At 47.9% G+C, this 14,387-nt stretch overlaps 1 protein-coding gene across 1 annotated transcript in view; it reads right to left on the reverse strand.

Annotated features, from left to right (window-relative positions):
* The window catches only part of CRACR2B (calcium release activated channel regulator 2B), a 68,220-nt gene that overhangs the window by 15,570 nt on the left and 38,263 nt on the right, over positions 1-14,387 (reverse strand). Inside the window, exons 8-11 of the mRNA XM_034770353.1 lie at positions 6,928-7,115; positions 5,406-5,477; positions 4,727-4,781; positions 3,750-3,841 (exon numbers count right to left, since the gene is read on the reverse strand). Coding sequence (XP_034626244.1) covers positions 3,750-3,841; positions 4,727-4,781; positions 5,406-5,477; positions 6,928-7,115 — 407 coding nt within the window. The remainder of the gene's footprint in view (positions 1-3,749; positions 3,842-4,726; positions 4,782-5,405; positions 5,478-6,927; positions 7,116-14,387) is intronic.

The raw sequence follows: 14,387 nt of genomic DNA on the forward strand, positions 1-14,387 counted from the left end.
CAATACACAATGCCCAGGATTCCATGAAGACAACAGAAAACAGACTTACTATGGGGGGGAGGGAAGGCATGTCCTCTACTTCTCATTCACATTCCACCGTTGGCATGTCCTGGCAGTCTAGGTCCCAGTGCCTTACTAGTGGTGAATAGAGGAATCTTGCCTGATCAGGACAGCACCTTTGCTAACACACACCACACAAATATAACAACATGGCTGGGGATCAAACCCGGGACTTCCAGATCTAAAAGCACAAGTCTGTACTATTTCTGCTGAAGGATCAGCTGTTTGCTCATAAACCTGTGTGTGTGGTCGAGCCACTAGAGGGCGATGCAAAGCCACATCATGTTAGCCTGGATTGCATAAACATGTCCATGGCAACGTTAAAAGCTTTTAGGAACAGGGCCGGCTCCAGGCACCAGCTTGGCAAGCAGGTGCTTGGGGCGGCCACTTCGGGGAGGGGCGGCATGTCCAGGTATTCGAAGGCAATTTGGCGGACGGTCCCTCACTCCCGCTCGGAGCGAAGGACCTCCCGCCGAATTGCCGCCGCAGATCACAATCGCGATCGTGACTTTTTTTTTTTTTTTGGCTGCTTGGGGCGGCCAAATCCCTGGAGCCGGCCCTGTTTAGGAAGAATGAGGGATAAAATCCTTCCTAAAAGAGAGCAGAGAATCAGGCTTCTTGTTGTAATTAGGCACATACAGTCCCATATCCCTCACTTTAGCCCATGTGCTTGTTCCTTGCACCTTCATTTCACAGAAATAACATTATCCTTCCTAAGATTTACAAAGAGCTAAATTTTTAAATTATTTTTGCTTATTTAAAAAACAGATACATTCCCTCTCCACGAGGGGCGGTGTTTAAACACATGTGCCAAAACCACAGAAAAGGCCCTATTTCTGCTGCTGATGGCTAGAACTTGCATCACCATCCAGCAGGCAGAGTCCCTGTGCGGGAGCTGTGGCCAATCAATGTCCCTGACAGCCTCACAGGCCTTGAATTACTTCATATTGAAATGAGATGTGGATTGGCTGACCACCAGAATCCCTGGGTTTAAAAGCAGCAAGCTGTTTCCACTGGTCAAATATTAATAGAAACACTAGGCTGGGAAGTCTGAAGTCCCCCCACCCACCCTCAGCTAGGGGGTCACTGTGGAAAGAAAGCCCTGTGTCTGGAATACAGGCTCTGACTTTGAATGCAGTTCCTATTATAACCTGCCCAGGTTACCAATTCTCTCTTGAGGGACAGATTTTCTTTGCACTATACCACCAGTATGATCTGCTCTTAAAGTAGCATGAAGTTGATTGGCTGGTGGTACACAGCTGATGTCAGGGTTCTTACACCATTCCCCCTCCCTGCTACCAGCATAGGAGGGGGAAGGGTAAAGGCAGCACCTGTGTGCCACGCTGTTCTTAGGCTGCATTTCAGCCTCATGGGTCTGTTACAGCTGGCACAAGTCAGAGCAGCCCTCAGGTTGCTCTAATGCAGCACAAGGGGATCAGCCCTGGACAGAGCTACAGCAGGAGCAGGGCATGCCAGGTGAGCTTTATGCCACCTTTATGTGCATACCCCTGAACTGGACCCTGTGCATCAGCCATACCACAGCACCTGGCTCATGATTTTAAATACACATTGTGTCATCTATATTACATATAGATGCATGCACACTCATACCCACACAAACAATAGCTACATGTTTGAATGGTTCAAAATAAGAGACCCAACTATTGCTGTAACAGCTGAAGTGGCCTGGTCTTGCCTGAATGCTGAACTGGCTTTTCTTCTGGAGCAGATTTTAACAGCAATCTATGGTGAATCTAAGCCTATGGGTAACTGAGGTTTTGGTTGCTAACTCTATACAGTAACATTTCACATACAGGGCTAGAAAAATGGGTCTGATATAAGCCTCACTGACTTCATTTGAACTCTGATGATTTACACCCGATGAGGATCTGGCCCCAAAATGCCTAAAATAAAGAAATATGGCAAGAAACTGATCAGTGTTTTCTCCTGACCTGTCGTTTTGGGTGTGGCTGAGGCTTCAATGCAACGCCCAGGCAGGGGCTCTGGGGCAGATTCCATTCTCCAATACAGTCAGTGCCTCAGGCGCGCTATGTTCGGTACAGAAGCATTTTCTGACCTCTTTAAAGGCATGCGTGGCTGTTTCTTGAATCAGTTGCTAACTTTTTTCCTATTGCCATCACCCCCGTCAATTAAAATACATTTAAAAAACCCAACTCAGGGTACATCTACGCTACAGGGGGGAGTCGATTTAAGATACGCAAATTCAGCTACGTGAATAGCGTAGCTGAATTCGACGTATCGCAGCCGACTTACCCCGCTGTGAGGATGGCGGCAAAATCGACTTCTGCGGCTTTCTGTCGGCGGCGCTTACTCCCACCTCCGCTGGTGGAGTAAGAGCGCCGATTTGGGGATCGATTGTCGCGTCCTAACGGGACGCGATAAATCGATCCCCAAGAGGTCGATTTCTACCCGCCGATTCAGGCGGGTAGTGTAGACCTAGCCTAAGAGAGAGGAGCCCCACAGTTCTGGGGCAGAAATATCTTAGAGTGGAGGTGTGTCTGTAGTATTCCTCTGAATGGCTCTAAAACAAAACAAAACAAACTGATTCTGTTTCTGCCCTTTAGGCTATACAGACTGCCTCAAAGGGGGGCCTTTCCCCAATTTTATTTAACATCAGAAATACCAGGCCTTGACTTCCTTCATATTGGTGGAGGACCAGAATGGTAATATCACAACAGGCTGAAAACTGAGCTGAACCTCTCTAGGCACGGGGAAGGGATACTAAAGCTTTGTCCACACTGGGAGATTATTCATATATTTGCACCAATGCCACTGAACCAGTGCAAACAAGCTGCGCTGGTGTCACAAGTGCCTTGCACCAGTACAACTACCCCAGTTTGAAATCAAGGGAAAAGGAGCCGGGGGGGCAGGGAAAATTTCCTTGACACAACAGATCATTAAGAAGAAACGCTAGGATGCCAAGAGGGTGGTTATCATCCCAGCTTAGAAGCCTGGGTAGTTGTGATGGAAAGGCCTGGCATTGAAGCAGAATATAGTGAAAAAGGTAAAAGCACCATTTTCCCCCCTGTTTGCATTGGACTCTGCAATAAAGTGATCTGGTTTTATTGGGTTATTTTTCCAGGAGAGGGCAGTAGGCTAACATGCCAATGGCACATGATCCCTACAATAAAGCCAGCAGGTGGATTGGAGATCCTGAATGACTGCATACCATCTCTTGGTGCAGCAGGGATTCTGGTTACTCTGGAAGAGGTGAGCTGGTACCTCCTCCAGATGGCTTAGCTAACACTTTTCACCCAGGACACAGGCAGAGCTGGAACGCTGCCTGGAACTGTGTGCTCTGATATGGTGGATTCCAGCTATGGCCTAGATGGTGGCTAGCTACCCACCACCAACTGGCACCACAACACTCATGCACGCGATTAGCAGCTTCAGCAAATCCCCATGCAGGATTCAGAAACAAATCCCACCCTCTGAGCCCTAAAGGAAATAGTCAATGCAATTACGTTGTTCTGAAACAAGCCCTTCCTTCTTTGGATTTTACTCCATCCTTTCTTCCAGGAGAAGCAGCTCGTAGCCAAAGAGTAGACGGGACCCCTGAAAACTGATCCCACCACACTTTCATTCACACGTCATCATGCTGGTCTTGCTGGTTTTCCTGGCTCCTACCCAAATGCCAGCCTGGCTTGGACATGTTGGATCCTCCTTACCCCAGCCCTCTGCTTTGCCTCCTTGCACGCTCATTGACATTTCTGGAAGGCTGTCCCCTCCACGTCTTCACCAATGGAACACGGTGGCAGGGCTGGGGGAAGATGACCCCTGGTTGCAAGGATGGATCTAAGTGTGAGTGAAGGGGAGGGGAAAGGAGCTTTGCTGCAGGATGAATGAAGGGCTCACAAGGACATCCACCTACACCACACGCTCTTGCTAGTCTGGGAGGACATCCAGCCTTTAAATAAATGTTGGGATGCCGGTGAGCTCGCATGCCCCACACATCATATGGTGCCAATAGCTCTGCTCACCCCCCACCCAAGGCTGCATCTTCAAGACGATCAGACTGTGGGCGAAGGTGATGCAGATGAGGCTGACAGTGAACCCAATGGTGCTGTTCCCCATCCTTTACGGGGTCTGAGCCCCATCCCCATCCTTGTGGGCTTGCTGTTGCATGTCTGTGCAGCACATTTGACAGGGATGGGGCTGGGACCAGGCTGGCAGTGGCTGGCACAAAGGACAGAGGGGATAGGCACTACTACTTGCTATAACCTCAAATGGGGCCTGGAGGCTGCAGAGATGGGTGCCAGCAGGCAGACAATCTCTCTGGACTCTGCCCCTCATCACCATTCAGGTTAACACAGCCGGACTCCGGCGTGGGATTCAGCACCAGTGCCCTCCAGGCCTTGAATTCCCTGGCTCAAACACAAACGCCCCTGGTCCCCACACTTGGGCTCCCCCTTCACCACGGCCAGAGGGCAGTGGACTCCAGCAGCCCCTTCCCACCGGCCTGAATGTAATCCGCACAGTGCTCTCCAGAATGGGAGAAGTGCGTGGAAGTCTAAGGTGCCACACCAGGCCTCGGGTGCTTGGGTCAGTGTCCCCCGTGGAAGTGCAGGGCCCCCGAGTGATGACAATAACAGCAGCAGACGAAAGGGCGGTGGCTGGGGACTAGGATTTTCTTTCTTAGACTAACCAGCTTCTTGGCTTCAAAGGCATCTCTGTCATCCCGAAGCTTCTTGTTCAACTCTCTGCTCCAAAGGAAGGTGAGAGAGAGAGACACAAGCAGAGTGGTTACCAAGCGCTCCTTGGGAGCAGGGCAGACACCAACACTGGAGATCTAATTAGGGAAATAAGGACGCCCTTCCTGCCAGATGGGTTGGGTGGGGGTCTCAGTCCAGATAACGATGGGACTCCATAGGATAATCTCCTCCCCTGGATGAATCGCTGGGTGAGAACCTATGGCCTGGGTTATGCAGGAGGTCAAGCTAGATGATCATACTGGCCCCTCAGCGAATCTGTGGATGCCACCGAAATACATTAAATATTATTACAGCTTCCTGGAGAGACAAAGAATCCATACGGTGCTTCAGCAGCTTTGGCACATCTGGAAACAAGCTAGCCAGAAGAGGACCAGAGCTAATGAACCAGCTCAAATCCCTCTGGCTATTGGTTGGAGGATTCCCAACTCCCACCCCAAAAAGAGTCACTAATTTTGGATGCTAAGGAGCTCTCCCAGAGCAAACAAGCAAGCTTGAGCACTGCTGGAGTTTTGAACCTATTTCTGTCTGTGGGGTGGATAACACCGCTGACCTTTCCACCTCTTCTCTAGCCTCCTGTCTAGGGAAATAGCAGTCTCTCAACACCCCCCTTACCTGAGGAGCTCCAGCTGTCGAAGAAGGCTTTGTTTTTCTTTCTGCATGTTCTTAGAGACTCTGAACACATCCCTGTGTAAAGGGAGGGGAAAAGAAATCAAGAAAAAGAAAAAGAAACAAGGTTAAGCGAAAGACTAGAAAGGATGGAAAATCTGCCTGCCCCCACAATTGCACTGTCTCTCATGCACACAAGTGATGTTGCTAAAGGTACAAGCCTGCCAGCTTCAAAGATAGTTCAGTGGATAGTGCATTGGCTTTGGAGCCAGCAGACCTGAGTTCTACTCCGAGCTCTGCCACAAGCCTACTGTGCGTCCTTGGGCAAGTCATTTTCCTTCTCAGCACCTCAGTTACCCCACTTGTAAAACAGGTATAATGTCATGGTTAGGTTGTGGGCAGCCCAACTTAGTAATTAGACCCAGAGTTTGCAGTCACAATATAGGAATTAAGAGTTGGCTAGGTCAGGATACTGGGAGGTCAGAAGCAGGAGACAAGCTAGAGGCTCAGGAACCACAAGTCAGATGCTAAGAGTCAAACTGGATGGAGATGCCAGGAAATGGAGCAGGAAGCACAAGGCATGCAGTCCAGAGCAGGATAGAGCCCAGTTGTTCAGAGAGGTTCCCGCTGCTGGCTTACGTAGGACCAGTGGGCCACACTGGGGCCAGGCTTTGTAGGTCCCACATAAGCTGCTGCCGATTGGAGTGTGGCTGCTCCCAGAGAACCTTGTGGGCCCAGGTTTGAGACCCATGGGTCATGACTGATAATGATATAGTGCAGGGCTGCCGCTACCACTAGGCGACCCTAGGTGGTCGCCTAGGGTGGCAGGATTTGGGGGGGGTGTGGCATTTTGCCGTCCTTGGTGGAAATTCGGAGGCGGATCCTTCACTTGCTCCGGGACCCGCCGCTGAAGTGCCCCGAAGACGCGGAGTGGAAGGACCCCCGCTGCCGAATGCTCAGATGAGGAGCGCTGCCGCCTAGGGCGGCAAAAACCCTGGCGCCACTCCTGGATACATGCCTCTGTTTGTTAATGCATCATGAGATGAAAAGCTGCTATGTAAGAACTCAGTCTTATTATTAGGCAAAGGCTGAAAAGATGCACCCCACAGTGGCTGTGATACAATTATTGTAACCTCTCTAGCTGAGGCTACAATAAACTGGAGAGCACATGAAAGAAACCCCCCTACTGCTTTAAACAAAAATAACAATTCTTTGCCCTTGTACGGTGCTTTCCAGCCAAGCATCTATTAACACATTAATTTAGCCTCACAACTCCCCTAGCAGGGGACTATTAGTATTAGTCATGTTTTATCAATGAGAAAACCACCACAGGGAGCTGATTACTTGTCTTCCCCAGGATCAGATATTGAGCTCATGACAGAGCCAGTAATAGAACCCAGGTCTCCAGCTTCCAAGAGCTGTTCCTTAACCAGTAGACAGCTCCTCATACTGGATACCAGGGAAGTCATGCTGCACAAGCAGCTACCCAGCTTCCACTGCACATTCTGTAACCGCTATCCAGCCATACCTGTCTTTCTGTTCCTGTTCACACTGAGCCTCCTTCTGGAGACGCTCCAGATGCCCCTTGGCCACCTCCAGCTCCCACTTGCTTCTCTCCAGCTGCTCCAGGAGGTTTTCATTCAGAAGCTGGAGCCGCTCGTTCTGCACCCGGGTCTCCAGCTGCTCAGAGTTCAGAGACTGTATTTGATGTTCCAGCTGGGAAAGAGGAAAAAAGGCAAAGAATAGGAAGAGCCACCTGCCAGACTCAGGAAGCCACAACCATACAATGGGCCAGAAAAGCAGATACGCAACGTGCTATCGAGGAGCTGCTCCAGGTAAGCTGCCCAGAAGGCCGTGGATAGGCTGTCAGCATTATTCTCGGTGTGACATAAAGCCACAAGCTGCGTATTTCAAAGCCTGTTATCCTGTGCTGACCCCCCTGAACCGATAAGTCAGAGCACAGAACTGTGTGCACAATTGTTTCCTACACAAAGGAAAAAGGGGAAGAGTAAGGCTGGAGAAGCAGCAGTAAGTCTGCTCACCTCGTGGCCCAGGAACCCAGGCTGACAGGTGCTATACAAACAGAACAAAAAGAGCCACCGCCCCCAAGAGCTTACTATGTAAGTAGACGACAAGAAACAACAGATGGATACAGGCGGACACACGGGGAGCACAAGGAAACGAAGAAACAACATTGGTCAGCATGATAGGCAGTGGTCTCAGATGTTCATTGAGGTTTGTGAGTTTCAGGTTAGGTGTTTGCTTGGCAGAGGCAATAAGTGAAATGACTAGAGCAGGGAACTGGAAGTCGGGATGCCTGGACCTCACTCAAAATACCCCTTAAATCTCAGCTTGCAGCTGCCCGCTTACAAACTGGAATGAGAAGGTTTACAGCACTATGGCAGCGGCTTTCCCTGACAGGCCTTCATGCACCAGAATGTCAGAGGCAAGCACCCCGCTGAGCCAAGTTTAACCCCGTGGAGACAAGTAGATGGGCGCTACATTACCTAGGCACGAGGTCGAGTTAAGGACAAAGTGAGATCTGATCTCATGCACATGCCAACCTTGCTAGGGCCCCTCTAGGAGGGGATGTGTACTCTGAACTGCCTACTTGCTGCAAGCTTAAGTCAGACCCTTATCTGAAAGCAAGATAGAGAGAGATAAGGCAGGATCTCATGCATGGCCATCTCTTGACAGAAGACTCCCATGGAATGTAAACATCCAACTATGCTGGTGTAGCCTGGCTCTCCTCTACAGCATGGTATGCTGCACCTGCTCTACCAGGCCAGATGGAGACAGGTGGTGCGTGCAAACACTGGATTGCTAGGGGTATGTTTGAGCCGGGGCCACTCATCCTGGATTTTTGGAAGGCCACATACGGAGCCCCTTATCTGAGAAAGCCTTACAGACAGCCTCAAAGATTAAATGTTTTAGCTTGCTAAGGATCCGGAGCAGACCCAGTGAATCCCAGTTACTTGAACCCCATCTCTCCAAACCGCCCTATCTAACAGATGGCCAACATTCCTCCATGCCTGTTGATTCTCGATTAGATAGAGCTGCTTGGTGCTGTTCAAGCCATGTGGCTAGCTGGGACCCTACCATAGCCCTGAACAAGAACTAGTTTGTACGTATCTAAAGCAGAATCATTAGCTGGTCTGGTTGTGGAATCTACACAAAGGAAAACCCAGAAGACACACAATGAGCGAAATGTCTCTGATATTTTGCTTGCTGCAGATTTGCCTAGTCCATGGATTTCCAGCTAAGCCTCTCCCATCTCCTACAAGCCATTTCTGAAAACCTAGCTCTTCCACAAAGAATTCCAGATAGAGCAGGTCGGAAGCTGAGTCCTTCTTCCCCCTGTGTAAAATTTTGATTTTTTTTAAAACAAACAAAACCAAAAACAAAAATATGTTGGGTTGAAAACAGAAAAGATTTCCGTTTACCACAAAAGCATTGAAATGTGTTGATGGAAGCACAGAGACGCTTTCAGTACAAATTTTTACTTAGCTGAAAACCCTATTTTTCATCCAAAAAAGTTTGTGCCCTAATACCAGCTGCGATGACTGCATGGCACTTTGTGTCTAAACTGAATCCAACCAGCTTGTACTTTAAGACAGCAATTCTTTCAGGGCAGGGATGTGCTATTGGTTTGAGGCAGTTTGTCTGCTACACTGAGCCAGGAATACTTATGGCAATATTATATATATATATAAAAATATTGCCACTTCAATATGACCACAAGGGAGTCCTCTCGCAGAGCAGCAGCGCTGCCATCCGGCATGGCTGGCACTGACCTGAGTCCTCTGACTGTCATGAGTTCTCCCTGGATCCAGTCAGCAGGTGCCAGGCAGGTAATTTGCAATGAGGGAGCTCTGAAGCAGAGGGAGGAGAGCAAAACTGGAAGCTGCTTTAGGAGAGGCAGCCATTGAACATAAGGGTCTTGCTGTGTAAGGCAAGATTAGGGCCATCACTGCTGCATAAATGAAAATCGGGGCGAGGGGAACAGGGCAATCAGCTTATATGCAGCTGCGCTACTCAGCCTGCGTCTCTGTCACCTCAAGACAGGCCATCCTCATAGCATGTCACAAGGTGCTTCCTCGACTTTTCCCTGCATTGCAAGAGTGCTGTCGCCATGCTCGTAGGGCCTGACCTAAAGTCTATTGCAGACAGTAGGAGTCTTCCCATTGACTTCAGTGGGTTTTGGATCACATCACTACGTCCTTGTCAACCCATAGAGCTCGAGACTCAAACATAGAGCCTCACCTTGTTTTGTCACTAGACTGTGCGGTCCCCACCTTCCCCCCCGGCTGTGGGTTTAGTCATGGTGATCCATACATTAGCAACCTCCATTCAAGGTAATTGCATTTATCTGTGCCAAGGTATGAAACCACCCACCTTAAAAAAGCCTGAGTTTTCCATGCAGGATACACAGGGCATCCTGAACACGTTCCCCCATGCGAGACCCAGACATTTAGCAGAGGAGTTAACCTACAGTTCACTAAGGAAGAGGAGATGAACCATGTGGAAAGGAAATGAAGTCTGTCAATTACAGACTGGTGATTTCACTCTTTGAGAGTGGGAGTGTTATCATTGGGTCTCATTGTGCCAGTAAGGGCCACTATTTTCCCTAGCATGGGAAGGATTTTGCTCTCCTGGTTATTTCAATGGTGGGAGATGAAGCAGATCAGACAGATGTTCTACGTCCACTTCTCTGTTAGTTTTAGCTTCACAGTCCATGGACCAGAACTGCAAATCATAGAATCACAGAATATCAGGGTTGGAAGGGACCTCAGGAGTCCCTGCTCAAAGCAGGACCAATTCCCAACTAAATCATCCCAGCCAGGGCTTTGTCAAGCCGGGCCTTTAAAACCTCCAAGGAAGGAGACTCCACCACCTCCCTAGATAACGCATTCCAGTGCTTCACCACCCTCCTAGTGAAATAGTGTTTCCTAATATCCAAATGCATTCTCCCCAAGAGGATTTGGGGATGGCCTATCCACTCATGATCTGGTGACTACCAAGATTGCAGAAGTGTCTCCGGCACAATATGTTTATTCTTTTTGTTAGCCCTATCCCCTGGGTTAAGGGGCCTTTATCCCCACCAAGGAAAGAGGTAGAAGACCCCTCATGCCCTATAGTGAGGGGATATCAGGCAAGGTCTTGTTATCTGTTTGATTTGATACCCTCCCTCCACTCACCTGAAGATGCCTCTTCCCTCCCTAACTTGGACTTTGGTGCCATCAGATAGTACACTTGGACTTTAGAACCATCCTCTGGACACTGACTGCACTGTTTACAGTGTGCTACAGTGTTTGACCTGCATCATGGTTATCTGCTGATATGGGCTAGCATCCATGGGCAGTTCCTAGTCAGAAAAATATCTACAGAGCTTTAAACACACACACACCCTCAAAATGATCTGGACAAATTGGAGAAATGGTCTGAGATAAACAGGATGAAGTTTAACAAAGACAAATGCAAAGTGCTCCACTTAGGGAGGAAAAATCAGTTTCACACATACAGAATGGGAAGAGACTGTCTAGGAAGGAGTACGGCAGAAAGGGATCTAGGGGTTATAGTGGACCACAAGCTAAATATGAGTCAACAGTGTGATGCTGTTGCAAAAAAAACAAACATGTTTCTGGGATGTATTAACAGATATGTTGTGAGCAAGACACGAGAAGTCATTCTTCCGCTCTACTCTGCTCTGGTTAGGCCTCAGCTGGAGTATTGTGTCCAGTTCTGGGCGCCGCATTTCAAGAAAGATGTGGAGAAATTGGAGAGGGTCCAGAGAAGAGCAACAAGAATGATTAAAGGTCTTGAGAACATGACCTATAAAGGAAGGCTGAAAGAATTGGGTTTGTTTAGTTTGGAAAAGAGAAGACAGAGGGGACATGATAGCAGTTTTCAGGTATCTAAAAGGGTGTCATAAGGAGGAGGGAGAAAACTTGTTCACTTTAGCCTCTAAGGATAGAACAAGAAGCAATGGGCTTAAACTGCAGCAAGGGAGGTTTAGGTTGGACATTAGGAAAAAGTTCCTAACTGTCAGGGTGGTTAAACACTGGAATAAATTGCCTAGGGAGGTTGTGGAATCTCCATCTCTGGAGATATTTAAGAGTAGGTTAGATAAATGTCTATCAGGGATGGTCTAGACAGTATTGGGTCCTGCCATGAGGGGAGGGGACTGGACTCGATGACCTCTCGAGGTCCCTTCCAGTCCTAGAATCTATGAATCTATGAAACCCCTAGATGGGTGAGCTTGAAAGAGCAACCAGAGAAGTATCTCTCACTTTTATTCATAGATAATATCTATCCCGGTTCTGGAAATAACCTAATAACGGCTATACTGGGTCAGACCAATGGTCCAGCTAGCCCAGTATCTCGTCTTCCAACAGTGGCCAATATCAGGTGCTTCAGAGGAAATGAACAGAACAGGCAATCATTGGGTGAGTCATTTCCTGTCGGTCTTTCCCAGCTTCTAGCAATCAGAGGCTAGGGACACCCAGAGCATGGGTCGCATCCCTGACCATCTTGGCTAATCATCTTGGCTGAAAAGTCCCAGTCTTTTTAATTTCTCCTCATATGGAAGCTGTTCCATACCCCTAATCATTTTTGTTACCCTTCTCTGAACCTTTTCCAATTCTAATATATACTTTTTCAGGTGGGGTGATCAGAACTGCACGCAGTATTCAAGGTGCGGGGTGTACTACAGATAGTGGCATTATGATATTTTCTGTCTTATTATCTAGCTCTTTCTTAATGGTTCTGAACATTCTGTTCGCTTTTTTGACTGCTGCTGCACATTGAGTGGATGTTTTCAGAGAACTATCCACAATGACTCCAAGATCTTTCTTGAGTGGTAACAGCTAAGTTAGACCCCATAATTTTATATGTATAGTTGGGACATTTTCCAATGTGCATTACTTTACATTTATCAATACTGAATTTATTCTGCCATTTTGTTCCCCAGTCACCCAGTTTTGTGAGATTCCTTTGTAACTCTTCGCGGTCTCCTTTGGACTTAACTACATTCAGTAGTTTTGTATCGTTTGCAAATTTTGCCATCTCACTGTTTGCCCCTTTTTCAAAACGCTTTGCACGTTTTGCTTACCATCTCATTTATCACGTGGAAGCGAGTGAGGCTCCCCTGTATTTTTACCTCAGCATTAGGAACTGTAATAGATGCCTAACGTAAGATGCACAGTGCTTTGTCATAATGCTGTTGCCAGCCAAGGTCATTCAGTAAGAGCATGGCCCTTGAAGCAGTGCGAGATTTGGGGCCAGATCCACAGAGGACATAAGTGGGCCCAACTCCACTGAAGTCAGTAGAGTTATGTCAATTTACACCAGCTGAGGATCTGGCCCTGGAACTCTATTCTCCATCCCCACCCCGATACACATACCTACTGTGTGTGCACGGGGGGTGGGAGGGGTGGGCAGAGAGGGGAAGGGCACAGGTCTAATAGGCACTGAAGAACATGGCTACTACTCATGACACCACTTTAGAAAGTCCTCATCACAGGACATTAGATCAAAGCAAGACCCTCTCATCCAGTTTACATACAGAACGATATCATTCATCGTATAAGGAGCTGAGCACACCCTATGCAAATATTGACATGACGATTACCTAAGCAGCATAGCGTTACATGACCCAGAGCACTTATTTCTTCACTACGCTCTTTTAAGATGACGTAGCCATACAATAACGAGGACGAGTAAACACAGTTGCCCTTCCTAATCTTGATAGAAAGGGGACCAGCTGGCTAAAACTAGGATTATAGCAGTGTTGGAGTCAGGCCAGCATTTGGTGCCTGTAGGTCACAGAGCACTAGTACCTCTTGTGAGTGGGAGGTTGGGCTAAATTAAAGTGGGATCCCCTATTTTTGGTGGCTGAAGTCAAACATCAGAAGCCTATGAGAGAAGAATGTAGGAATGCTGGCCCAGTACCATTGGGTCCTCTGATAGGCTAGTAGATATGCTTGGGGTTAAGCCCATGCTCCTGGTTAGGAAAGCTACATCATGACAGAATGGAATACATATAGTCTGAAGCAACACAGGAGATTTGCATGCATCTCAGTATGGGATTTACCATATTAGATTGCTTTGATGGTCCATCTAGTCTGGTATAAACTTTCACAGAGAGCTTTAAATCCATAGCTCTCAAACCACTTTGCAAAGGAAGGCAAGTATGTGAGTTATAGAGAGATTAAGTCAATTACCCATGGTCACATATATCAGCACCAGAACTGCGTGTAGAACTCAGGCATCCCAACTCCCAATCTAGGACACTGCTGGCATGACCACAACACCTCCTATACTCATGCTTCAGAGGAAAGCAAAGGCCACCATAATGCACATGGTCACTTGTGAAGGTACATGAACAGGTGAGAAGATTCCTTCTTGGCCCTGTGGGCGATCAACCAATACCGTGAAGCAGGGGTAGTCTATTTTTTGTCAAGGTATAAATTTCTTGGTCAAGGTATAGTCAAGGTCCAGACTCCAGAGAAAATAACACACCTCTATCCCGATATAACGCGATCTGATATAACACGAATTCGGATATAATGCGGTAAAGCAGTGCTCGGGGGGTGGGGGGGGAAGGGGCGGGGCTGCGGACTCCGGTGGATCAAAGCAAGTTCAATATAACGTGGTTTCACCTATAACGCGGTAAGATTTTTTGGCTCCTGAGGACAGCGTTATATTGAGGTAGAGGTGTACTAATAAAAAAAACAACAACAATGATAATAATGAGCAAATAAAAAGACTTCGGGGTCCATTCAAAGTATCTTGCAGTCTGGATTCGGCCCATGGTCCTCCTATTGATTACCCCGCTGTGAAGAACGAGACAGGAACACCCCAATTTCAGCACATACAACTGAAGTAGCATAAAATTATCCAAACGCTTTTAAAATCCAGCTGCAGCATTTTACTCCATGAGTTATTCTGAAGGAGATAGAAAACGTAAACCACAGAGGTTAAGGGGAA

This window comes from Trachemys scripta, chromosome 4 (genome assembly GCF_013100865.1).
Source record: "Trachemys scripta elegans isolate TJP31775 chromosome 4, CAS_Tse_1.0, whole genome shotgun sequence".
In the NCBI taxonomy this organism is placed as follows: Eukaryota; Metazoa; Chordata; order Testudines; family Emydidae; genus Trachemys; species Trachemys scripta.